Genomic DNA, 26081 nt, shown 5'->3' on the forward strand with positions numbered 1-26081 from the left:
CATGGTGGACAGTAGCAAACATAGATAGTATTTTATGCACATATTCCTACATATCACTTTTATTTATATAGCACTTTATACAATATCTATATTCTATAACAATCTATAGATTGTTTCAAAGGAGCTATGTAAGGTCATGTTTGGGTTTTGGGAAACAGGAAAACTTTTTTCTTCACATTGTCAAATTCTAAATGTACCCCTAATTATAGAATGACCCAGCTATATTTAAAAGTTTAAATTAGTTGGAAGTATGTTTGGGAAAATTCAGGAAGATTAGGATGCATTTCCAGACGTGGTCATGTGGCTGGAACTCATAATTGACTTTGTTACAATGTGTGTTGAGCCACTAGCATTAAGTGTTTTGTCTTGCGCGTGTTTGTTTGTGTCAGTAATTGAGGCGGCCTGCTGATCTGTGTGTGATTTGTTTCTCACAGAAAAAGCCACAGATGGCTCCCTGCAGAATGAAGACTGGACACTCAACATGGAGATCTGTGACATCATTAATGAGACCGAGGAAGGGTGAGAGACCAGCACACAAACACACACAGTGCCTGCTGATGACTCACAGCGACTCTCACTGACTCATTCAGTAAGACACAGAGCCATCTGAGCAGTAGACTGACTGGGAATGTGCTGTCGTAGCATTGTGCTCCATCACTAATGGGTTCTCACAGTCCCTCCTGGCCACGTTTACAACTGACATTGAGAAGCATAAAACCTCTATTACTTTCGTTCTTTGGCAGAACACAAAGGAACATAGTTTTATTTATTTAGGATATTTTTTAACTAGTTTCATCTGTATGAACGAACAACTGACTTTTTATTGTATGGACAAAGCTGAATTTTCAGCATGATTACTCCTTCAGTGTCACATGATCCTTCAGAAAACATTCTAATATTCTTAAGAAACATTTCTTATTTTTTATAAACGGGTGGGAAATATACAGGTAGATACGATTAACCGGTAGATATTTGTCATCCGCTAGAGATTTTGGGCAGTCATCTCTATTGCAGTTACACGCTCGCGTGACATTGCTGTGGTCACAAAAACATATCGTTTGCAAGCATTTTTAAGCATTGCAAGGGATTTTAAGCTCTTGAAACGCAATCAGCAGCATAAGAAACCTCATTTGGCTATATGTGTGCGCCATCTGATAGACTGTTTCTGAGCGCTGTCAGAGATGTGAAGACGGTGCTTATAGAGCGTGGGAGTATCGAACAGAGTTATTTTTGCCACTTTTATAGACCTTGAGCGGTTAAATACACACACTTGTATGTGTCAAAATGCCCGTCTTTGCAAGTATCCTAGTAAACACAGTAATTTCAGTCTTAAGAGAAAGCAAACAGCTGAGAAAACATGTGTAACAGTATGTATATTAATTTAGGCTAGTATTAGTTTTTTGTGATATTGACATTTTGTCATATTGATAGTGACAAGAACTCTGAAATTTCTATTTTATCAAAAATTTGATATCATAAAGACCTTATTTAAAGCAAAACAACTATATCGTGATATACAGTTGAGGTCAAAAGTTTACATACACCTTGCAAAATCTAAAAAAATGTTAATTATTTTACCAAAATAAGAGGGATCATACAAAATGCATGTCATTTTTTTTTTATTTAGTACTGACTTGAATAAGATATTTCACAAAAAAGACGTTTCCATATAGTCCACAAGGGAAAATAATAGCTGAATTTATAAAAATGATCAAAATGATCAAAAGTTTATGTACACTTTCTTAATACTGTGTTGTTACCTGAATGATCCACAGCTGTTTTTTTTTTGTTTTTTTTTAGTGATAGTTGTTCATGAGTCCCTTGTTTGTCCTGAACAGTTAAACTGCCCACTGTTCTTTAGAAAAATCATTCAGGTCCCACAAATTCTTTGGTTTTTCAACATTTCTGTGAATTTGAACTCTTTCCAACAACGACTGTATGATTTTGAGATCCATCTTTTCACACTGAGGACAACTGAGGAACTCATATGCAACTATTACAGAAGGTTTAAACACTCACTGATGCCTCAGAAGGAAACACTATGCATTAAGAGCCAGGGGGTGAAAACTTTTGAACATAATGGAGATATGTACATTTTTCTTACTTTGCCTAAATATCATATTTTTTTTATTTAGTACTCCCCTTCAGAGGTTACAGAGGATACTTACATGTTTTCCAGAAGGCAAAATAAGTTCAGTTTACCTTGAAATATGCTCTTAATGTATATTTTTTCCTTCTGAAGCATCAGTGAGCATTTGAAACTTCTGTAATAGTTGTATATGAGTCCCTCAGTTGTCCTCAGTGTGAAAAGATGGATCTCAAAATCATACAATTGTTGTTGGAAAGGGTTCAGATACACAAAGAAATGCTGAAAAGACTTTGTGGGACCTGAAGGATTTTTCTGAAGAACAGCAGGCAGTTTAACTGGTCGGGACAAACAAGGGACTCATGAACAACTATCACTAAACAAAAAACACAACTATGGATCATTCAGGTAACACCACAGTATTAAGCGTCAAGCGTATGTAAACTTTTGAACAGGGTCATTTTTATAAATTCAACTATTATTTTCTCTTGTCTGCTATATGCAAAAGTATTTGATGTGAAATATCTTATTCAGGTCAGTGCTTAGTAAAAAATAACATGGATTTTGTATGATCCCTCTTATTTGGGTAAAATAATTAACATTTTGCAGATTCTTCAAGGTGTGTGTAAAGTTTTGACCTCAGCTGTATACTGTTAATGTGAAATAAATTACTCATATTGTGATATAAGATTTTGGTTATATCACTCATCCCTATTTACAAATGTTGAAAACAGTTGCTGCCTCATATTTTTGTGGAAACTGTGAAATATTTGTTTTCAGGATTCTCAAGACATCATAAATGTTAATGAAAACCATTCACACCTGGTCACAGGAGACACATTTGAGCTGTTTATAAATTCTAGTGTGTCTTGGCTGCTAAACACTTGTGATTGGATCACCCAAGATTAACGTTCATACCAGGTGTAAACAGGCCCTTTGCACAGAGTCACGGTGCTGTTTCTACTCCATATGATTCTACATTTGATCTTTTTCTCTCACACACACTGTCGTCAAAGTGGCACCACAGGCTTGTCTCTGTTCTGTGTGAGGGAACACAGGACTCTGTTGTGCTCCACTCTGTTTGGGCTGGGTTTTTTCCTGTTGCATTCAAACTTGTGGGTGTTTTCAAGAATTTAAACAATCTTCCCTGTTTTTAATTATATATTCAAATGTTTGCATGCACGCCTGAATAAGCAGAGTATGCCAGACTAAGCATGCATTTGGAATTTGTGAGAATAGTTCGGTCTTAGGCTATAATATTGCATTCAATTCAGTATTCAAATTGCCAGTCAATTTTGTCCTGTGCAGTTTCGATTTTCACTTCTGCCATGTTCTACTTCCCATAATGCAAGAAAGTATTACTGTAGTTCCTCCTCTCTGTTAGGCTTTTCTGCTCATAGTGGCTATATCCAAAATCACATGCTTACCTAATATCAAGTAGGGGAAAAACGGTACGTGGAAGAAGTCTGAATAAATGATTCATAAAAAAGTAGGTGAAACGTAACCAGATGTCCAACTAATTGCGGGGAAATTCACATCTGATTAACATTTTACTATCCCATGAGGCCACGGGACAGGATTTGTAAATGCATCATAGCAAATGTAGTACATCCGTATTTCATTCTTACTAACACATTCATACTGACACTAGAACATACTTTTTAGTGGTTGCAACTGCCACTTTTAACTACGGCTCAATATTGAGCCTAATTTTACCTATTTATTTTTACAGTTAAGTCGTCTCTACATTGAGTTCATTTTTTTAGTAGCCGACGTTGTTCTTGCTTATGAAAGCTTGTAAACTGACAACATGGGAGCTTTGCTTTGCTCCCACCATGGGAAAAACAAAGCTTGGAGCTGATGAACTTCCTCAATTACAGTGTGTTTGTAAGAGGGCGTTCAATAGACGCTCTGGTTGTGTCTAGTCAAATTAAGTCTTTTAATTCCTATCCTGAGCTCACAGAGTGCTCTGCTAAATTACATGTTATAAAATGAATGGTTATGATCTTAGATACTGATTGGTCAGTCCAGTCATGGTGAAATAAACAACACAAAAATGTCTATGACGCAAAACAACAGCTTTTTACAGAAGCTACTTTTAGGGGTTTGTTCAGATCCCTAACCATACGTCTGAGCAATACAGCTAAAAATGGTTAATACAGTTGAGGTCAAAAGTTTGCATCCCCCTTTCAGAATCATTAAAAATGTTAATTATTTTACTGAAATGAGAGGGATCATACAAAATGCTTGTTATTGTTTATTTAGTACTGACCTGAATAAGATATTTCACATAAAAGATGTTTACTTATAGTCTACAAGAGAAAATAATAGCTGAATTTATAAAAATGACCCAGTTCAAAAGTTCACATACACTTGGTTCTTAATACTGTGTTGTTACCTGAATGATCCACAGCTGGGTTTTTTTTTTGTTTTTTTTAGTCATAGTTGTTCATGAGTCCCTTGCTTGTCCTAAACTGCCTGTTAAACTGTCTGCTGTTCTTCAGAAAAATCCTTCAGGTCCCACAAATCCTTTGGTTTTTCAGTATTTTTGTGTATTTGAAACCTTCCTGAAAATGACTGTATGATTTTGAGATCCATCTTTTCACACTGAGGACTCATATGCAACTATTACAGAAGGTGGACTATATGTAAACATCTTTTAAACATCTTTTAAGTGAAATATCTTATTTAGGTTAGTAATAAATACTAACAGCATATTGTATGATTCCTCTTATTTTGGTAAAATAATTAACATTGTTAATGATTCTGAAAGGGGGAAGCAAACTTTTGACCTCAACTGATACAGCTACGTCAACGGAGTGTTCTTATTAATAGCTTTTTAAAGGGAAAGTTTAACCAAGAAATGAAACTTCTGTCATTTCTGTCAATTACTCACCCTCATGTCGTTCCAAACTTGTAAGACCTTTGTTCATCTTCGAAACACAAATTAAGATATTTTTGATGAAATCCAAAAGCTTTCTGACTCTGCGTAGAAAGCAACACAACTGAAAAGCTCAATGCCCAGAAAGGTATTAAGAATATTGTCTTACAGTTTTGGAACGACATGAGTGTGAGTAGTTAATGACAGAATTTTCATTTTTATGTGAACTGTCCCTTTAAGGTTTGATGAGGCTTGATGAGAGTCTTGGTGATGAGAATGGGTCGTCATCTAAACTGTGTGCCCCCACAGGCCTAAAGATGCCATGCGCGCGGTGAAAAAGAGACTCAACGGCAACAAGAACTTCCGTGAAGTGATGCTGGCTCTAACCGTGAGTGACAGTGTGCTGGACAATCCCTCAGTTTAACATAAACCCTTGTGTTCATACTGTCATAAATGAAGGTTGAGGAGTAAAATCTGTTGTGTAGTCTGGTGCTTTGCACTATTAATAGTTAATAATGACTGAGTACTTTGTAAGCTCCTACTTTAGGCCTGCCGGAGGCTATTTTGACATTTGAATAAGGTATTTTTAGCGGTTTGAATGCATTATGCTCCTGTTCGTTGGAAGTGCTGTATTGTTGTGGTTATTTGGTTTCCACTAGTCTATGATTGCGTAATTGTCTTTTCTAGGTGCTGGAGACTTGCGTGAAAAACTGCGGCCACCGTTTTCACGTCCACGTCGCCAACAGAGACTTCATCGAAGGTGTCTTGGTGAAGATCATCACTCCGAAGAACAACCCTCCTGCTATAGTACAGGACAAAGTGCTGTCACTGATTCAGGTGAAATGAGTCAGGCAAATGGCCAAACCCTAATTACATACTTCCTCCTGAACTCTTTCTTTGTGTGTGCAATAATGACTTCAAAATTTCCTGATAATTTACTCACCCCTATGTCATCCAAGATGTTCATGCCTTCCTTCTTTAGTCAAAAAAAATTTTTTTTTTTTTTGAAGAAAACATTCCAGGTCTTTTCTCCTTATAGTGGACTTCAGTGGAGATCAATTGGTTGAAGGTTCAAATTGCAGTTTCAGTGCAGCTTCTAAGGGCTCTACACAATCCCAGCTGAGAAATAAGTGTCTTATCTAGCGAAACGATCAGTCATTTACTTTTTAACCACAAATGCTCAAATTTCTTTGCGACTGATGAAAGAAAGACATCTTGGAACACATGGAGGTGAGTAAATTATCAGGAAATTTTCGTTCTGGGAATGAACTGGGAATGAAACCACCGCTGATGGCTGCTACTGCATTCTGTTCATTTCCATTCAGAATGGTTCAGGCAGTGCACTTTTATTGGGGCTGGAAACTAGGTCTGATGAACTGGGTCTGTGAGGCAGCTTGCAATTGCGTTAATTTTAGTTTGACAGGTTAAATTGACAGTTTCCTTGATGGTATATAGGGCATAACTGCATTTAGTTGTCTCTTACATTTTCTCAAATCAAATGGTTTTATGTTTTTTTTAGCCTCTAAAATTTCACACTGAATTTTTTAATTTTATTATTTTTTTTTTGTATATATATATTTTTTTATTCTTATTCTTTTTTTGGTCAACTACATTTTCTGGCCATCTGAGAATAAATGAACTAAATGTGGTCTTTATAATTATACTATTAGACAACAAGTGTACCCCTAAGATTGAATCTTTTCTGCCAAATTTGGAAAATATAACCATTTCCTAACCTAGTCTTTCTTACTAGGTCCAGGGCCCAATAGGGGGCCTCAGCAAACTTCCAAGGTGGCCTTAAAGAAGTCCACTTCCAGAGCAACAATTTACAGATAATGTGATGTCATTCAAGATGTTCATGACTTTCTTTCTTCAGTCAGATTTCTCTCCATATAATGGACTGATATGGTGCCCCGATTTTGAACTTCCAAAATGCAGTTTAAATGCGGCTTAAAACGATCCCAAATGTGGTTGTAAATGATCCCAGCCGAGGAAGAAGGGTCTTATCTATCTTATCTTAATGAAAATAACCGATCGTTTCGCTAGATAAGACCCTTCTTCCTCAGATGGGATCGTTTACAACCTCATTTGGGATCGTTTGAAGCCACATTTAAACCATATCAGTCCATTAAATGGAGAAAAATGCTGAAATGTTTATCTCAAAAAACGTAATTTCTTTACGACTAAAGAAAGAAAGTCATAATCTTGGATGACAAGGGGGGTGAGAACATTATTTGTAAATTGTTGTTCGGGAAGTGGACTTTCCTTTAAGATGACTAAAGACAAAACAAGCTAAAACAAGAAAAAAAATTTTTTATTTATTTCTTATATTAATTCATCCCATATGAGATTCCCACAATCTTGAAAAAACTGGATATATGAAGAAGCTTAATATACATTTCTAGACTTGAAAAAGTCATGTAGATTAATACAACTATTATAACTCCATGAAAATTTTTATTATGCATATACGTTTTTCTAGTTATAGTATGCTCTAAAATACTTAATTGGGTAAAAATTGTGGGAGTAAATGATATTTTTAAAATCCTTACCCAAAAAGTCACATAAAACTGTAAAAGTCATGGTGCCTTTAAATATTGTTGTGAACAATGAGGGGCCCAGAAATCAAAAAGGTTGAGACCACCTGCTTTAACTTAATCCATCTGCTTGTACTCCAGTGACTTCCACTTGTGTTTACTGTTAATTCATCAAAAATGGCCATTAGCAGCAATGGTTAGCAAAATTCAGTGTGCACATGCATGGGGTTGTAGGTTCCTGTTACCTACTAAAGAACCATATGTTGCTAATGGTTGAAAATGGTCTGATAATACCCTGCTAGGTGTAAATGTGACCCTGGACCACAAAACCAGTCTTAGGTAGCATGGGGTATATTTGTAGCAATAGCCAAAAATACATTGTATGGGTCAGACTTATTGATTTTTCTTTTATGCCAAAGATCATTAGGATAATAAGTAAAGATTATGTTCCATGTTCTACCGTAAATATATCAAAACTTAATGAAGATGGAAAAAGCAGTGGAAAGCTTATATTTTTCAGCGTTCAGTTGATGTATTAATCTCAATTTCAAAAAATGTACCCTTATGACTGGTTTTGTGGTCCAAGGTCACAAATTTAGAGCTACGACCTGTGGGACAGATCTGTTGGCTTTCTCTATACATTAATCGATCATCTACCTGCATGTGTGTTTTGGCCCAGGCTTGGGCAGATGCGTTCAGGAGTAGCCCAGACCTCACTGGAGTCGTGCACATTTACGAGGAGCTGAAGAGGAAAGGAATTGAGTTTCCCATGGCAGACCTGGACGCTTTATCACCAATCCACACACCACAGCGGGTGAGGAATGCACTTACAAGGTTTAGCAATGGGTTCTTGCATATCAGTTTTTATATATTTTACTGTATCTTCTCTTGTGTGATTCTAGGGAGTCCCAGAAGTAGATCCAGGCACACACAAGTACAAAGCGCCCACGCAGGCCAACACGGCGTCTCAGACGGCTCCTAAACCTGCAGCTGCTGCAACAGCTGACTTCAACCCCACTCAGGTCCCAGCTGTAGCAGGACCCATCACAGCAAACCCAGAGCAGGTCACACTTACCTCAGAATAGACTTTGCTACATTCAAAGCTAAGATGAAATGTGTTAAAAACCTGTTTCAAAACCAGCTGGCTTTTACTGCTAAGAACAGTTAATTGTAAATAATGCTATAGAAAAAAACTCGATCTTTTATTCAGCAAGGATGCGTTGAATTGATCAAAAGTGACAGTAAAGACTGTTTTAAAAAAATCTGTTTGAAATAAATGCTGTTCTTTTGAACTTTCTATTTATTAAAAAAAAAAATTATATATATAAGCAGCACATCTTTTTTCAGCACTGGTAATTATAATAAATGTTTCTTGAGCAGCAAATCAGCATATTGTAATGATTTCTGAAGGACCTTGTGACACTGAACACTGGAATAATTATGCTGAAAATTCAGCTTTGCATCACAGGAATAAATTACATTTTAAAATATATTCACATAGAAAGCAGTTATTTAAATTGTAATAATATTTCACATTTTTACTGTATTTTTGGTCACATAAATATAGCCTTGGTAAGCATAAGAGTCTTAAAAACGTGTAAAATAATAATAAAAAGAGCAGTAGTGTACATTGCATTTTTACTTAAATCATAGCTAAAACACATACACTACCATTCAAAAGTTCAGTAAGATTTTTAAATGTTTTTAAAGAAGTAGTTTTTGCTCATCAAGGCTGTTTATATTATTAAAAATACAGAAAAAACTGCAATATTGTGGAAAATTATTGCAATTTAAAATAGTTGTTTTCTATTTTAATATGCTTCAAAATAGAATTTTTTCCTGTGATGCAAAGCTGAATTTTTAGCAACATTACTCACATGATTCTTCAGAAATCATTCTAATATGCTGATTTATTATCAGTGTTGGAAACATTTGTGGTGCTTAACATTTAGCTGGAATCTATGATAGTTTTTTCAGGATGTTAAAAAGAACAGCATTTATTTAAAATAGAAATCTTTTGTAGCAATATACACTACCGTTCAAAGTTTGGCGTCAGTCAATTTTTCTTTCTTTCTTTGAAAGAAATTAATACTTTTATTCAGCAAGGATTTTTTAAATTGATAAAAAGAAAGACATTTCGTTAGAAAAGATTTCTATTTTGAATAAAGAATTCTGAAAAAAGTATCACAGGTTCCAAAAAATTAAGCAGCACAGCTGCTTCCAACATTGATAATAAATCAGCACATTAGAATGATTTCTGAAGGATCATCTGACACTCAAGACTGATAAAAATTCAGCTTTGCATCACAGAAATAAATTATATTTTAAAGTATATTAAAATAGAAAACTGTTTTTTTAAATTGCAATAATATTTCATAATATTACAGCTTTTTCTGTATTTTTGACTAAATAAATTCTTTAAAAAACATTAAAAATCTTACTGATCCCAAACTTTTGAACGGCAGTGTAATTTATTGTGATAGTGGCTAAAATTGATCAATTCATATCTACAGTTATGTGCTTTCTAACAAGGATCCCTGTGTTCATTTGTGGTTTTGTGCTTTGTTTGTGTGTACAGATCGCAAGGCTGAGAAGTGAGCTGGATGTTGTGCGTGGGAATATTAAAGTGATGTCAGAGATGCTGACGGAGATGGTGCCGGGCCAAGAAGACGCCTCTGATCTCGAACTACTCCAGGTCTGGGTGTTTCCCACCACACTCAAATCCTTTGTACAAAGAATATGCGTATAAATGATGCAATATACTTACATAAAGCAGTTAAACATAAATGCAATGGACCTGTGGCCTAGCAGTTATGCAGACACATTGAGCTGTGGTGCTCATATTGACTATGTGGGTTCTAATCCAGCATGCAACATCCCAATCTCCTTTTTTCACACCAAAATTTCCAATCTTCCTAATACTCACTACTACAATAAAAGTATGAAATGGATGTAATAAAAAATCCAGATGTTTTGAATCTAAACATCACCACAAGAGGGTGTAGCAGTACAATATTTCAAAACAGCACCTGTTTATGAATCTGTGCATTTTTATAGGTTTGTATGTGTTCTCATTTAGAAAGGTATTCCATAATTTAAGACTGAAATGCATTTCATATAAGAAAAACATCTTGTATGTCAGGAGCTGAACAGGACATGTCGAGCCATGCAGCACAGGGTAGTGGAGCTCATCTCTCGTGTTTCCAACGAAGAGGTCACTGAAGAGCTGCTACACGTCAACGATGATTTAAACAACATCTTCCTGCGCTTCGAGAGGTGAGAAGAGGTGTCCGTCACAAAAAGTTTCCCTAGTCAGTCTTGATCTGAAAGCTCTCAGAGGAAGCTCTGACTTAACGTCTCCGCAGTCTGTTCAGGCTTTCCTTTGATTTCACTTCCTTTGCTTTGGAGCAGGGTCTGAAAACACATTAACATTTCTTTCATCTCCGTCTTGACGAGTGTTTTTGATATTTCACAACCGTTCTGTGTTCTAACAGGTATGAGAGATACAGAGTTGGCAGATCAGCACAAAACAACGGGGTGAGTTTGACACTGCAGTAGTGCTTTCGTAACACAAAATACTGTCTTACGTTGTATCTGTATAAAAATGGTCCATATTTTATTTGTTTGTCTTTGAGTATTTTGCATGCTCATGTTTGTTTCTTTTTATTTTGTTTTATTGTTTGCATGATGCTTAGCTGAGGGAGGCAAGTATGATGCATCTCTGTTGTGTAGATGTGAGGGAAGTGGGGTGGTAAACTATGGCTGAGTGTGTTGGGTTGTCCATGATCTCTAGAGATTTAGACCCTAGAATTAAAACTATTTCTCATCTTTCTTGCTTGTTCTATCCTATACAGATGGTATATGCCTTGTTTCTCTAGCAATTTTTACAGCTTTGACTTACAGTCTAAGGCTACGTTTACATGACAACGATGTAGTCAAAAACATTTTCGAAACAATTTGCGTTTGTACATATGCCAAGCCAGTAGTTGGTGCGCTGTTTGTTCACGCTTGCCTTTAAAACCAATTAGGCTTATTAGGTGTACTGCGCATGTCTACATACCTAAGACGTATTGCGCACGCGCATGACGAAGATTCGATAATGATAACGGTGACGTTTTCAAAAACTTGCACTTTAAAACCCATATTCAAAATTATGCGTTTTCAGTTCCCAAAATGCCATTTTTCTGTAAAAGAACAGGCTAAACACACAAAAAGTTTACAGGTTTTGGCTGAAAACGTTGTCGTGTAAACGGCCCCTGAGAGATCTGTAATCTTCACCTATATGTGTATGTGAATTTACAGGTTTATTATGATGCCTTTAAAACATTTTTTAAAACAAGTAGGGTAATTCAGGAAATATATATAGATATATAGATTTAAACAGATAGATGTTTATAAATAAATAATTGTATATATTGTATATATTAACTGTATATATTACAGTTACATATATATATACAGGGGTTGGACAATAAAACTGAGACACCTGTTTTTTTTAAAAACAATTAGTACGTTGTTGAGCCTTTTTGTGCCCAATGCAGCATCATTTCATCCTGGGAATGACAAATATAAGTCCTGCACAGTAGCCAGAAGGATTTTAAGCTATTCTCCTCTTGCAAAAAAAAAAAAAAGTGGCCAGGTCACTACGTGATGCTGGCGTAGGAAAACTTTTCCTAACTCGCTCTTCCAAAACATCCCTCAATAATATTCAGATCTGGTGACTGTGCAGGCCATGGGAGATGTTCATCTTCACTTTCATGTTCATCAAACCACTCTGTCACCAGCCTTGTTGTGTGTATTGGTGCATTATCATCCTGATACAAGGCACTACTTTCAGGGTACAATGTTTGATCCATTGGGTGCACATAGTCAACCTTCACTCTCTGCTCTTACTGGTGCAGTGTGCAATCAGTGAAGACTGGCCACCAGGCTGTGCAAACATATCCATGAAACCTCCAACACTATATTGGCCAGTGTTTCAGTTTCATTGTCCAACCCCTGTATGTAATGTTATGTATATATAGTTATATATGCTTTATTTAATATAGTAATTTATACTTATGTAAGTTATTAGAGTAATTAAAATAAATTTAATTAATTGGAAAATTTAATTAATTGAATTATATATATGCGTGTGTGTGTATGTATGCATTGAATTATTTATATAATTTAATTAATAGTATATTATTAATTACACTTAACATATTTATATTAGTTATTATATAACTTATCATTTATTTATTAAAGTTAATTAATTAATTAATTAATATATTTAATTTAAAATTATTGTAAATCAGGAAATATATTGTTTTTTTTTAATTAAATTCAATAATTTTATTATTATTGTTTTTATTATTAAAGTGTATTTACTTGCATTCACTAATTTTATTTTTATTTATTCTTTATTTTTATTTAAATGTATTGTTATTGTTTCAATAGTATATTAATAAAATAACATACAAAATATATATTAACATTTCCTAATACAGGAAATGTAAAAAAAATGCATTTGAGCTTTCACTTATAGATATATATATATATATATATATATATATATATATATATATATATATATATATATATATATATATATAATATTAAAGTTAAATGTAATTAATAATAAATGTCATTAATTTAAAAGTATGGTAAATCAGAAAATAGATTATTAGTGTTGTTGTTACCACTGTTATAGTGCATTAATAAAATAATATATATTGTTTAAAATAATTACAAATACAGGAAATGTGTATATATGTATATGTGTATATATGTGTGTGTGTGTGTGTGTGTGTGTGTGTGTGTGTGTATATATATATATATATATATATATATATATATATATATATATATAGTATTTTTCTAATTAAGTAACTGTAATAAACGTAATTCATTAACGTAATTAAATATAGCATATTATAATATATACATTATAAATATGCTATCCTTTATTTATAATTATTCATATATTTATATAAAATATATTTTATATAATATATATTTTACTCATGTTTATATATGTGTGTGTGTGTATGTGTGTATATATATATATATATATATATATATATATATATATATATATATATATATATACATATACATAATTTATTTTTTTTATTTTTTTATCTAAATTATTAATCTAAATCTCTGCTTAAAAATGCTATCACATTCAGGGGTTATTTAATTGCTTTCGAATGAACTTTTGTCTCATTTTTTAATTGAGCTGAATTAAATGATTAGAATGCCTTTATTAAGCCACTGTATAACAGGTGAAGTAACAAATAGATTTTTTGATTCTGATTGATAACTCAGTGTGTGTTGTGAATGCACAGGTCCTGAATGAGGCTTCAGCGGAGGATAATCTAATAGATCTGGGTCCTGCTTCTCCAGCGGTGGTCACTCCTCGGGTCAGCACTACACCCACTCGAACACCCACATCCACCCTGCAGCCTCCTGCTCCTGCTGCTCCTGCTGCTGCTGCTGCTGCTCCTCCTGCTGCCGCCGCTGCTGCATCTCTCTCCACACAGCTGGCAGGACTCAGTGAGGGTCTTACATGCTCATCCTAATTAGGATGACAACATAGACTAAATACACCTAATAAACATAAAAAAACACTTAATTCAAAAGCATTTAACATGATTTTTTTTCTTGTATGGTGCAATGAATGAACTTTTTTTTCTCTCTATGCAAACGTCCACTTTGCCCTGATTTACTCCCGGCAGATGTGGGTGCAGACAGCGTCAGCGGCACTCTCAGCACTCTGACCGCTCACAACCCTCAGGACGACTTTGACATGTTCGCCCACACCAGGTCCAGCTCTCTGGCTGACCAGCGCAAAAAGTGAGTGCCACTATAGTTCAACCAGATAAAAAAAAAAAATTCAACTCTGACCTATTTTCTCTGCTTGTTTTCCAGCGTTAAATATGAGGAACCTCAGGCTCTGGTGGGTCTGGCGTCTGCTTTAGACATCAGACAGCAAAATGCCACTGGGGTGAGTTTCCTACAGCATGTGGTTTCATAGTAATGAAAGGTTTGGGTTTTGTGTGGCACTAATGGCTGACCAGACTCTCTGATCACTCAGTTTATGCATGTTATTTCTTAGACCTCACTGTTTCTCAGAAGATGGGGACTCGCACTAGTTTTGACTGGCAAATTTAACACATTTCTAGTCTATGGACTTTGCATGTCAATCATAGTCACTTCAGTGCTCCTGTTCTTGCTGACTTATTGGCACTATGAGGTCTCCAAGTCAAAACACAAAATTACATATCCACAATTAGCCTTCAACATGTCACAGCTTGTTTTAATGATAAGATAAGAGCTGCCAGTTTAGCTTGGGTTTGCTTTGGATAAAAGAATATTAGTTGCTGCCTGCATAAGACCACATTGCTATATATATTTCTTACAAAATACCGCTAGAATAACTGTTACTAGAATTAAAATGTGATATTTGGTGTTAGCTGCCATTAAGCTTAATGTCAAAAAAAGTCCCTATACTCAGAAAGGTACAAAGCTGTCACTGGGGTGATACCACAAGCTAAAAGGTTTATCCTTATACCGTGTTTGCCGCTAAATGGTACATATTAGTACCTTTTGAAAAGGGCATCTTTTTTTCTGAGAGTGTAACACAGTTTAAGGGGTCAGTGGGAAATGAGAGTGTCCATGATAAAGGAAAAATCATTTTAAAACACGTCTGAACTTCATGTTGGTTTCATGTGGTTTTACAAAACTTTTAAAACATGTGCAAGAACAGTTTGGATTAAATGATGCATATTTCAAAACTTCATAAACTTGATATTAAAATAAAGCTTTAAATTATGTGTAAATATATTTTAATATAATAAATTATTATTATTATTATTAAATAATTATTGATTTATAATTATCGTTGTGTTTTTGGGGAGTCAAACTATATATCATTTTACAAACAAAAACCTTGGCTTGTGAAAAAATCTAATTGTGATTACTCCATTTGATATAATGTCCTTATTTTATTTTATTTTATATTTTATTTTATTTTATTATTAGTTGTTGGAGAACTTTTTTTAAAAAATATTAATAAGCATGGAAGCACTTTTGCTAAAATATTTTGTTTTAGTATATAATAACAATAAAATAAATAATGAAACAATAACAAATGCATAATAATTAAACTGTGTGCCAAAATACTTTGTAAGTTTTTTTTTTTTCCCATGTTCCTTTTTTTTTTTTTTTTTTTTTTTTTTTTTTTTTTTTTTAGGTGAAATGTGAACCAGACACTTTTTTTAAAAAAATCATTGCCATGTTTAAAATTACTTAATTTTATTTAATTTTATTATTATTATTAATATTGCTTTATTCGTTTTTTGCTTTATTTTCTTTATTTTATTTCACATAGCATGAACTTTATAAATAAATAAATATATATATATATATATATATATATATATATATTTATATATTTATATATTTTTTTCTAATAAATAGCATAAAAGTATATAATGATAAAATAAACAATGAAATATATATTAAATATATAATATAAATATATTTAATAATAATTGAATAATATTAAATAAATTAAATAATAATTAAAGCATATGCCAAAACATTTTTTTTTTTTTTTTTTTTTAATTCTTTTTTTTTTTTTTAGGTAAAATGTGAACCAGACACGTTTAAAATAAGTTTAATTCTTTTAATTAGGCTTTTTTTTCATTATGACATAAAGACAGTTGTATCATTTTGACAACTCACAAAAAATAATTCAAAATAATAAATACATAAATACATAAAAAACACTTTGAATTTAAACTGCATTTACACGTGAAGTGATGTGTTGAAGTTATTGTATGTGTCATTTTGCATTTATTTATGAATAGATGAATAGATCTAGGCACAAACGGAGCGCCAAGTCATTGCCCCTTAAATATGATCTCTTATTTTATTAGTGGCAGCTAACAGTTAAATTAATATGAAGAATTATGAAATCTTCAAGAGTGTTATTAGGAAATCATTAGAGACTGATTGTATCATTGGTACCAGACATGCATGTGTTGAAACCAACCAAGGTTACACAACGGACGTGGTTTAGAGGTGCGATTCATAGCGATCAGCCCATGGGTCAAAGTTTACACCTTTTTTTTTTTTTTCTCCTCTTTGTGTTAGTTTTTCCACTCCATCTACCTTAGTTCATTGACTCAGAGTTACTTTCGCTTGCCTAAAATGACACCTGCTTCAGTTCTCCTGAAGATGGAGGTGTATTTGTTTTGTGGCTTTGTTCTTCTTCTTCACATCTGTAAGGTGTTTTCTGTTGTTGATTCAGCCGAATGTAAAAGGTCCTAACGCTGAGCTGGAGCCCATAGACAGCTGGCTCATTACCCAAGGAATGGTGAGGATTTCACCAGAACCATTGTCTCATGTCCACCCACGTCCGTCCAGTCAGCCCTGACCTCGATCTCCATCCCTTGCCTCCCAACACTAAATCACACCCACAGTAAAAGGGAGAGCCGCTCACTCAAACCCAGCTACGATGCTTCAGATTTCATATGCGTAGGAGCCACTCGCATGTGTTAAGAGATCAGCCAAACATGACACATCTGGCTTTATTTACTCGTCCTCGTGTCATTCCAAAGTTCTGTACTGCTATTTTTCCAAGAAACCTGCTCTTATAATGAGTTCATAGCTGTCCAGCTCCACAAAAAGATATATAGTGCAAGCGTCAGATTAAATAAGTAAAAACTTAAATTAATTCCTAATGATAACTTATAAACCCTTAAAAGAAATTTACCCAGAAGTGAAAATGTAATCACCCTCTGGCCATCCAAGATGTAGGCGAGTTTGTTTCTTCGTCAGATTTGGAGACATGTAGCATTAAATCATTTGCTCACCAATGGATCCATCGCAGTGAATGGGTGCCGTCAGAATGAGAGTCCAAACAGCTGATCAAAACAATACAACAGGGCTCTACGCTTACTTTTCTCTTTCAGAGCACTTGTGCTCTTAAAGCACAGTCAAGATTTTAGGGGCACCTTCTTATCAATAATCAAAAACTCTGATCAAAAAATGAGCCTTTTCATTACAAGGTGATATTTGACTGCTTAAAGTGAATTTACCTTTGTAATGGCATTTTTCTGACTTTATTAAAAGTATGTCATCTTTTATGTCAAATTTAAATATATATATATATATATATATATATTTTATATATTTTATAAGCTTTTTAAAATTTCTAATTAAAACAACAGAATAAGAACAAGTAGAATAAGAATGAGTTACTAATCAAATTAAATCAGTATTAAAATTAATTTGTACTACAGAGTTGGCGCAGAAGAACACAAAAGTGGCTTGTAGGTGTATTTTCATATGTTTAATGAGGCTCAGAGGTGGCATGAGTGCAATCAAATTCATAAATTCATGTTGAGACTAATGTTTTAAATATAATATTGAATACAGAAATAGTAAATGATTTAAATAACTGAAAAGATATTTTAAAAAATGAAAAACTGCCAGTAGGTGGCAGCAAGTCACTGATTTAATTACTGAATCATACCATTCATCTGATTCTTTTAAACGGCTGATTCATTCAGGAATAAAGCAGTTGACTGTCTTTATGAATGGGAAATTGAATCATTCACTCACTAGATTCATTTAAAAACGCATGTTCATTCATAAACGAAACACTGCTGTGTTTGAATGGAGATGCGCAGTGGCTCAGTTGTGACTTGTTTCAGACAAACACAAATATGCTGATCAGGTCATTCGCACATGGTGCTCCTAAATATTTTTTCATAGTCGCACGCAGTAGTTTTCAGTCGCACGGTAGAGCCCTGTATGATAAGTAACAAGTAATCCATCTGACTTCAGTCCATTGGTTAATGTCTTGTGAATGGAAAAACTGCATGTTTGTATTGAAACAAATCCATCATCAAGACTTTTTAAACTTCCTCTTAACGTTCTCTATCCATAATATTGCTTTCTCCAGTGAAAAAGTCATCTCGTCCTGAATCAGTAGAGAAATACGCACAGATCAAGCACCGTTTACAAGCAAAAACAGTTCAAAATATATATGTCCGTGAATTTTTCACTGGAGGAATTGTTTGGATTATGGACTTTTTTTGGTCTAGAAGCAACAGTTTGAAGTTAAAACACTTTAATGGTGGATTTGTTTATTACAAACATGCAACTTTTCTGTTCACGAGATGGACTGAAACTGATGGACTGGAGTGGATTTGTGGATTATTGTGATGTTTTTATCAGCTGTTTGGACACTCATTCTGATGGCACCCATTCACTGCAGAGGATCCAATGGTGAGCAAGTGATGCTGAATTTCTCCAAATGTGTTCAGATTTGAACTTGTATTGTATGGAAAGAGCAGCCTCTTTTTTTTTCTCAACATCTCTAATAACTCTTAAAGGAGTAGTTCACTTCCAGAACAGAAAATTAGAGATAATGTACTCACCCCCTTGTCATGCAACTTGTTTATGTCTTTCTTTCTTCAGTTGTAAAGAAATTATGTTTCTTGAGGATTTCTGGATTTCTCTCCATATAGTGGACTTCTATGGTGCCCCTGAGTTTGAACTTCCAAAATGCAGTTTAAATGCAGCTTCAAAGGGCTCTAAGCCGAGGTAGAAGGGTCTTATCTAGCGAAGCGGTTGGTTATTTTCTAAAAAAATAACCTCAAACAGCCGTCTTGTCTAGATCTGCGGTTCCAGACAGTTAGGGTATGTCAAAAAACTCCCATCTCATTTTCTCCTCCAACTTAAAAATCATCCTTTTTCTTGCATGTTCACTTTGTAAACACTGGGTTGGTACTTCTGTAGCTTTTTAGGATGATTTTGAAGCTGGAGGAGAAAATGAGATGTGAGTTTTTGACATACCCTAACTGTCTTGAACCGGAAAAAACTAGACAAGACAGCATTTGAGGTTAAAAAGAATATAAATTGTACTTTTTTTTTTTTTTTTAGAAAATAACCGATTGTTTCACCATTATTCCTCAGCTAGGATAATTTCTTTACGACTGAAGAAAGACAGACATGAACATCTTGGATGGGGGGATGGGGGGATGGAGGGATGGGGGGTAAATGTTCTGGAAGTGAACTTCCCCTGTAAGAGGCTCCAGAGCTTTTTCTGGGCTCTTCTTTTTGCTCTGTCCCTTTTACTGTGAATCACCTCATCACCTCATTTCCATTAATCACCACAGGTAGGAAACACCTGCTTTTTTCAGGGTAAAGGCAGCAGATTTCATCTTATCTGTTTCATTGCATACACTAGCTAGACCCTGGACTCTAACATGAATTAACACAGTTATATCCGGCCCTTGCCTCACGGAAGGTTCTGAAACCTCAGGGTTTTAAAAGACGTTCACACTGATAGAGATTCGCAGTAAGAAAGTAGCCTCATTCAAGTCATTCATTTTCAATGAGAGCTGTTGATTACTCAGTTTGTGATCATACTGGTCAGTTGTGTAGCCCATCAGTAACATTAGGGCATCCAGCAGTGTGAACACCAAAAATGCACTATCGTTCAAAAGTCTGGGAATTTTCTTTTGCTAACCCAGGCTGCATTTATTTGTTCAAAAATACAGTAAAAATATATATATTGTAAAAAAATATTATTGCAATTTAAAGTAACACTTTTCTATATGAAAATATTTTAAAATGTAAAATATTCCTGTGATGCAAAGCTACATTTTCAGCATCATTACTCCAGTCTTTAATGTCACATGATCCTGCAGAAATCATTCTAATATGATGATTTCCTGCTCAAGAAACAACAACAACAGGGTAGTGTAAATCCACTGTTAAATCGCTGTCAGTGTGAATGTGCTTTACTTTGTCCAGTAGTTTGGTCCTCACTTACATCTTAATAAACTTGACAGTTGTGCGGTCAGAGCCTTTCCATTTACATAACCTTCATCATCACTATTATTATAAGTGACATATAAAAACTCCTCTCCTCACCTCATTTAATTCATAATATTTTAAGCTGAATGACTGTCTGTTCTAACATTTGTAGTTTAGCAGATTTAACTTAACCTAAATAACCAAAAATATAACCTGAGATGAAATACACTACCAGTCAAAAGTTTTTGAACAGTAAGATTTTTGATGTTTTTTTAAAGAAGTCTCTTCTGCTCACCAAGCCTACATTTATTATTTGAATATATTTTAAAATGTAATTTATTCCTGTGATTTTAAAGCTGAATTTTTAGGATCATTACTCCAGTCACATGATCCTTCAGAAATCATTATAATATTCTGATTTGCTGCTCAAAAAACATTTATTATTAGTAGTAGTTGAAAACAGCCGAGTAGATTTTTTTTTTTTTCAGGTTTCTTTGATGAAAAGAAAGTTCAGAAGAACAGCATTTATCTGAAATAGAAATCTTTTGTAACATTATAATGCCTTTATCATAAATTTTGATCAGTTTAAAGCATCCTTTCTAAATAAATATTAATTTAAACTGTTTTACGTATTGATGATAATAATAATAAAAATGTTTCTTGAACAGAAAGTCAGCATATTAGAATGATTTCTGAAGGATCATGTGACACTGAAGACTGGAGTAATGATGCTGAAAATGTATCTTTGATCACAGGAATAAATTACATTTTAAAACCTCTTCAGATAGAAAACTTATTTTAAATGAAAAGAATATTTGACAGTATTACTGCTTTTGCTGTATTTTGGATCACATAAATGCAGGCTTGGTGAGCAGAAGAGACTTCTTTAAAACACATTTTACTGTTCAAAAACTTTTGACTGGTAAATGAATACATATTATATTTATTCATATTTAATATTTTTGATATTATATTGTCCCCATGTTCTAATAATAGTATTAATCATCAACACTATGAAATGCACACACAAATGTATGCAAGGATGTACCAAAATGTCAGACTAGAATGATCTTTTATGTAAACTTTTCCAACATTATCACTTTGTCTGGATTCCAGCTTTCACACTTTTCACATGAGGAATATCCTGATAATAAAAATTAATAATTAATAAACATTTACCTACTTTTATTTCTCTATTCATTTAAACTATTAAAATAAAAATAAATAAATAAATGAAGAAATACATTGGCGATTTAAAGGGATAGTTCACACAAAAATGAAAATTCTGTCATTAATTACTCACCCTCATGTCGTTCCAAACCTGTAAGACCTTTGTTCATCTTCAGAACACAAATTAAATTATTTTTGATGAAATCCAAGGGATTTTTGACTCTACCAGCAATGCAACCGACACATTCAAAGCCCAGAAAGGTAGCAAAGCCATCATTAAAATTGTCCATGTGACATTAGTGGTTCAACCGTAATTTTCGAAGCTACGAGAATACTGTTTATGTGCAAAGAAAACAAAAATAATGACTTTATTCAACAATTTCCACCATTAATTATTATGAATGCGCGTCGAAGACTTACATGGAAAGTCATTATTTTTGTTTTCTTTGCACACAAAAAGTGTTGTCATAGCTTTATAAAATTAAGCTTATACCACTGATGTCACATGGACTATTTTAACAATGTCCTTACTACCTTTCTAGGCCTTGAACGTGTCAGTTATGTTGCTGTATATGCAGGATCAGAAAGCTCTCGATGTCATTAAAAATATCATAATTTGTGTTCTGAAGACAAACGCCTTACGGGTTTGGAATGAAATGCAGGTGAATAATTAATGACAGAATTTGTATTTTTGTGTGAACCGTCACTTTAAACTTTCAACACAAAGAAAAAGTAACTAAATTCTTTGCGGCAAAACTTATTCCTATAATTGATCTTAACAAATAGAAAAAAATGACACTTCAAACTTCTTGAGCCCGTAATATTTGACGGAAAAAGTTTGAAAAAAGTGCTGTCCAGCAGAGGCAGACTGTAGGGGGAGCTCTTGTGCTGCTGTTCATACTACAATTATAAAGCTCTGATTATGGACCCTCTCTCACAGAATTATTTTCGCCATATTCTTAGCAATAAAGGCTTCTCCTCTGTTCATTCAGACACTACACACTGCATCTCTCCTTCAGTGTCCTTTCATTTCTCACTCTCACAGCATGTGAAACACTGTCGCTCCAGCTCTATGTGCAAGCCGTGTGTGTGTGCGCGCGTGAGTGGCTCGGTTTGGCGTTAATTGCATTTTTCTGTTGTTGTTATTTTCCTCTCAGACCTGATTTTATTGTTTGTGTTTTTGTTTGTCGGGGGGTGTTTTTTTGTTCTTTCGTGGCTTTCGGGCTCTTTGGTTTGTCCGTGGCTTTGCTCCATAGATCCCCGTATCGCAGTCCTCTGTCATGGATGACATTGAGGAGTGGCTCTGTGCTGATGTGGTGAGACTTCTTTACCTTGATTTCGTTCTCTCTGTTTTTGTTTCCATGGTAACATCATCTCGTCTTACTCACTTTCGTTTAACCATGTCTGTTTGGTTCTGTTTTTGGATTTTTTTTTTTTTTTTTTTCACCTCCTGATTGCTAATCATTCATTTACACCAATCATGTTGTCAGTCCACCATATGCCACTCATTCACATCATACTAATGAACATTAACTAGGGATGAACTGTTAGCGATTTAAGATGTTCGTAAAGCTCCAGCCTGTGCTGTTGGAGTAACTCATGAGCGTGTTCAGATGCACAGAAGAGTGACGTTGTTTAATGTTGCAGTTCACTGGTGAAAGCCGGATGCTTTCTCTCATCTGTTGTAATGTCATCTTACGGAGTTGTGTTTGTACTGATATTCAAATAATTGTGTAGTTTGTTGAAGTCAGTTAATGTGATGTGATGTTTGTCCATTGAACAGTGTTGGGGAAGTTACTTTTCGACGCAGACAAAGGGATTCAGAGTTTTTGTAAATTTACAAATGGCTGCTCCTTCTCTTACTGGAGAAAATGGGACCCTGGACCACAAAACCAGTTATTAGGGTCAATATTCTGAAAGTTTGTTAGGATAGGACAATGTTTGGCTGAGATACAACTATTTGAAAATCAAAATATTGAGAAAATTGCCTTTAAAGTTGTCCAAATGAAGTTCTTAGCAATGCATAAATTAAGTTTTGACACATTTACGGTAGTATATTTACAAAGTATCTTCATGAAACATGATCTTTACTTAATATCCTAATGATTTCAGGCATAAAAGAAAGATCAATAATTTTGACCCATACAATGTGTTGTTGGCTATTGCTACAAATATAACTGTGCTACTTTTGACTGGTTTTGTGGTTCAGGGTCACAAATAAGGTGAATAAAACTAATATAATAGTAATACAAAAGAGTACTATTTGGTTTTAAATAGCCAACACTTATTTAGTGATAATACCTGGGACCTAAACAGAATTGCAGAGAATTTTAAACAATACTATGTACTCAAAATTTGTTCAAATTTCCGAAATTTTCAAAAATGGAAAAATGTGAGCATTTGCTTACAAGGCTGATGCTGTTAATCCAAAAATGTCCGATGAATTGATTTAATTGGCCTGGATTTTGAAAAAGTAGTTAGAAATACTACAAGTTACAACTACTTTGAAGCTTTTTAAAGGTATGTGTCTTTAGGTAATTGTCAGAAAAAATAAACAAATTAAAAAAAAAAAAAAAAGTTTAAAGTTAAAACGTTTGGATTAAGATTTTTTTTTTAATTTCAATTAAAATTAATTACTTCTATTTAGCAAGGACATTAACGTGATAAAAAAAAAACATTAAAGACATTTATAATGCTACAAAATATTTTAATTTCAAATAAATGCAGTTTTTAAACTTTCTATTCGTCAAAGAATTCTGAAAAATAAAATATATCATGGCTTCCACAAAAAATATAAAACAGCAAAACTGTTTTTAATGTGGATAATAATAATAAATGTTTCTTGAGCAGCAAATCAGCATATTAGAATGATTTCTGAAGGATGTGAGACTGAAGACTGGAGTAATGATGCATCACAGAAATAAATTAAATTTTAAAATATATTCAAGTAGAAAACAATTATTTTAAATTGCATTAATATTTCACAATATTACAGATTTTACTGTGTTGATCAAAGAAAAAAGGCAGCCTTGGTAAGCATAAGAGACTTTCATAAACATTAAAAATCTTGCCAAGCCCAGATTTTGAATATTAGGGTAAAAGTACACTATATACAGCTGATATGTGGCAAATCTAAACAGTAGTATTTAAAAAACAAATTAAACTCCTCACTTGAAGTAAGAAACAGTTTTCTGTAATAAAATCGCTTCTTAAAACTACTTAAAGGAGAAGTCCACTTCCAGAACAGCAATTTACAGATAATTTATAAGATAATTTACAGATAATTTTCTGAAAAAGCTACACTATTAAAACAACTTTGCTATTGTCAAACTTAAGTTAGTGTCATCAATTCCAGTCAGTTTCTCCCCAACACTGATCTATTGTCATAAATAATAAGGAAAATGCATACATGTGTATGTACCTTTTGTTTATAAAAATGTCACATTGTAAAGTGGTTTTCCAGCTGAATGGTAGGTAGTTGTTCATTCTATGTTTATGTGGCCCAATGTGGCGTGTAAGTAATAAAACTGACTGGTCTGATGTGTTAGTAATTTTGTTCCTTTATTTCCTTAAACAGAAAGGTGAAGAGGCCGAGGAAGGAGTCACGAGCGAAGGTACGGTGTGAGAGCTAAAAATTTGGATTTAACCCTGCAGCCATGCAGTGTTACATTATGGAAATATTAAAATACTTTTTCAAATGTGCATTACTATAAAGCCTACTATGTCATATTTGACACGCAAATGTCTAAGAACTCTAGTTATCAACATGAAAGCTGTTGTACACAATCTTCACATTTATTTTTTAAAAAAGACTTGAAGGATTAGCTCACTTCCAGAATAAAAATGTGATGATAATTTACTCACCCCCATATCATCAAAGATGTTCATGTGTTTCTTTCTTCAGTCGAAAAGAGGAAAACATTCCAGGATTTGTCTCTGTATAGTGGACTTCAATGGGGATCAATGGGTTGAAGGTCCAAATTGCAGTTTCAATGCGCTCTACATGATCCAAGCTGAGGAATAAGGGTCTTACCTAGCAAAACGATCGGTTATTCTCTATAAAAAAAAAAAAAAACAAATTGATATACTTTTACATTTTTACCACAAATGCTCATCTTTTACTAGCTTGACTTCACCCCTTACGTAATCTTGTTGGAAAGGTCATGTACGGTTAGTTCATCTGTGTACTCCAGTGCAAAAAAAGGCAGAGCAGGGCGAAAAATACCTCATATTCTCCTCCAAATTCAAAATCATCCAAAATCTTTGTTTTACCTCTTTCTGTAAAGGGCGTTTGACTTTCTTTGCACGTTAGCTTTGTAAATACTGGGTCAGTACTTTCACCTACATCAAGTTAAGCTAGTGCAAGATGAGCATTTGTGGTTAAAAAGTAATTACTGTATACATTTTTTTTTTTTTTATTTTAAGTAAATGACCAATCGTTTCACTAGATAAGACCCGTATTCCTTGTCTGGGATCGTGTAGAGCCCTTTGAAGCTGCAATGAAACTGCAGTTGGGACCTTCAACCCGTTGATCCCCATTGAAGTCCACTATATGGAGAAAAATCCTGGATTGTTTTCCTCAAAAACC

The 26081-nt window shown here is 33.9% G+C and overlaps 1 protein-coding gene across 3 annotated transcripts in view; it reads left to right on the top strand.

Moving 5' to 3' along the window:
• Positions 1-26081, top strand: part of LOC127163269 (TOM1-like protein 2) — a 51408-nt gene that overhangs the window by 21057 nt on the left and 4270 nt on the right. Inside the window, exons 2-15 of one of the 3 annotated variants that reach the window (XM_051106421.1) lie at positions 435-519; positions 5277-5355; positions 5655-5804; positions 8184-8318; positions 8407-8568; positions 10083-10199; positions 10647-10780; positions 10999-11041; positions 13834-14041; positions 14224-14341; positions 14417-14492; positions 16803-16868; positions 22750-22809; positions 25071-25107. In XM_051106421.1, the coding sequence (XP_050962378.1) occupies positions 435-519; positions 5277-5355; positions 5655-5804; positions 8184-8318; positions 8407-8568; positions 10083-10199; positions 10647-10780; positions 10999-11041; positions 13834-14041; positions 14224-14341; positions 14417-14492; positions 16803-16868; positions 22750-22809; positions 25071-25107 (1470 nt within the window). The remainder of the gene's footprint in view (positions 1-434; positions 520-5276; positions 5356-5654; positions 5805-8183; positions 8319-8406; positions 8569-10082; positions 10200-10646; positions 10781-10998; positions 11042-13833; positions 14042-14223; positions 14342-14416; positions 14493-16802; positions 16869-22749; positions 22810-25070; positions 25108-26081) is intronic. The other 2 variants (XM_051106422.1, XM_051106423.1) reach the window with 2 other exon arrangements.

This window comes from Labeo rohita, chromosome 3 (genome assembly GCF_022985175.1).
Source record: "Labeo rohita strain BAU-BD-2019 chromosome 3, IGBB_LRoh.1.0, whole genome shotgun sequence".
NCBI lineage: Eukaryota > Metazoa > Chordata > Actinopteri > Cypriniformes > Cyprinidae > Labeo > Labeo rohita.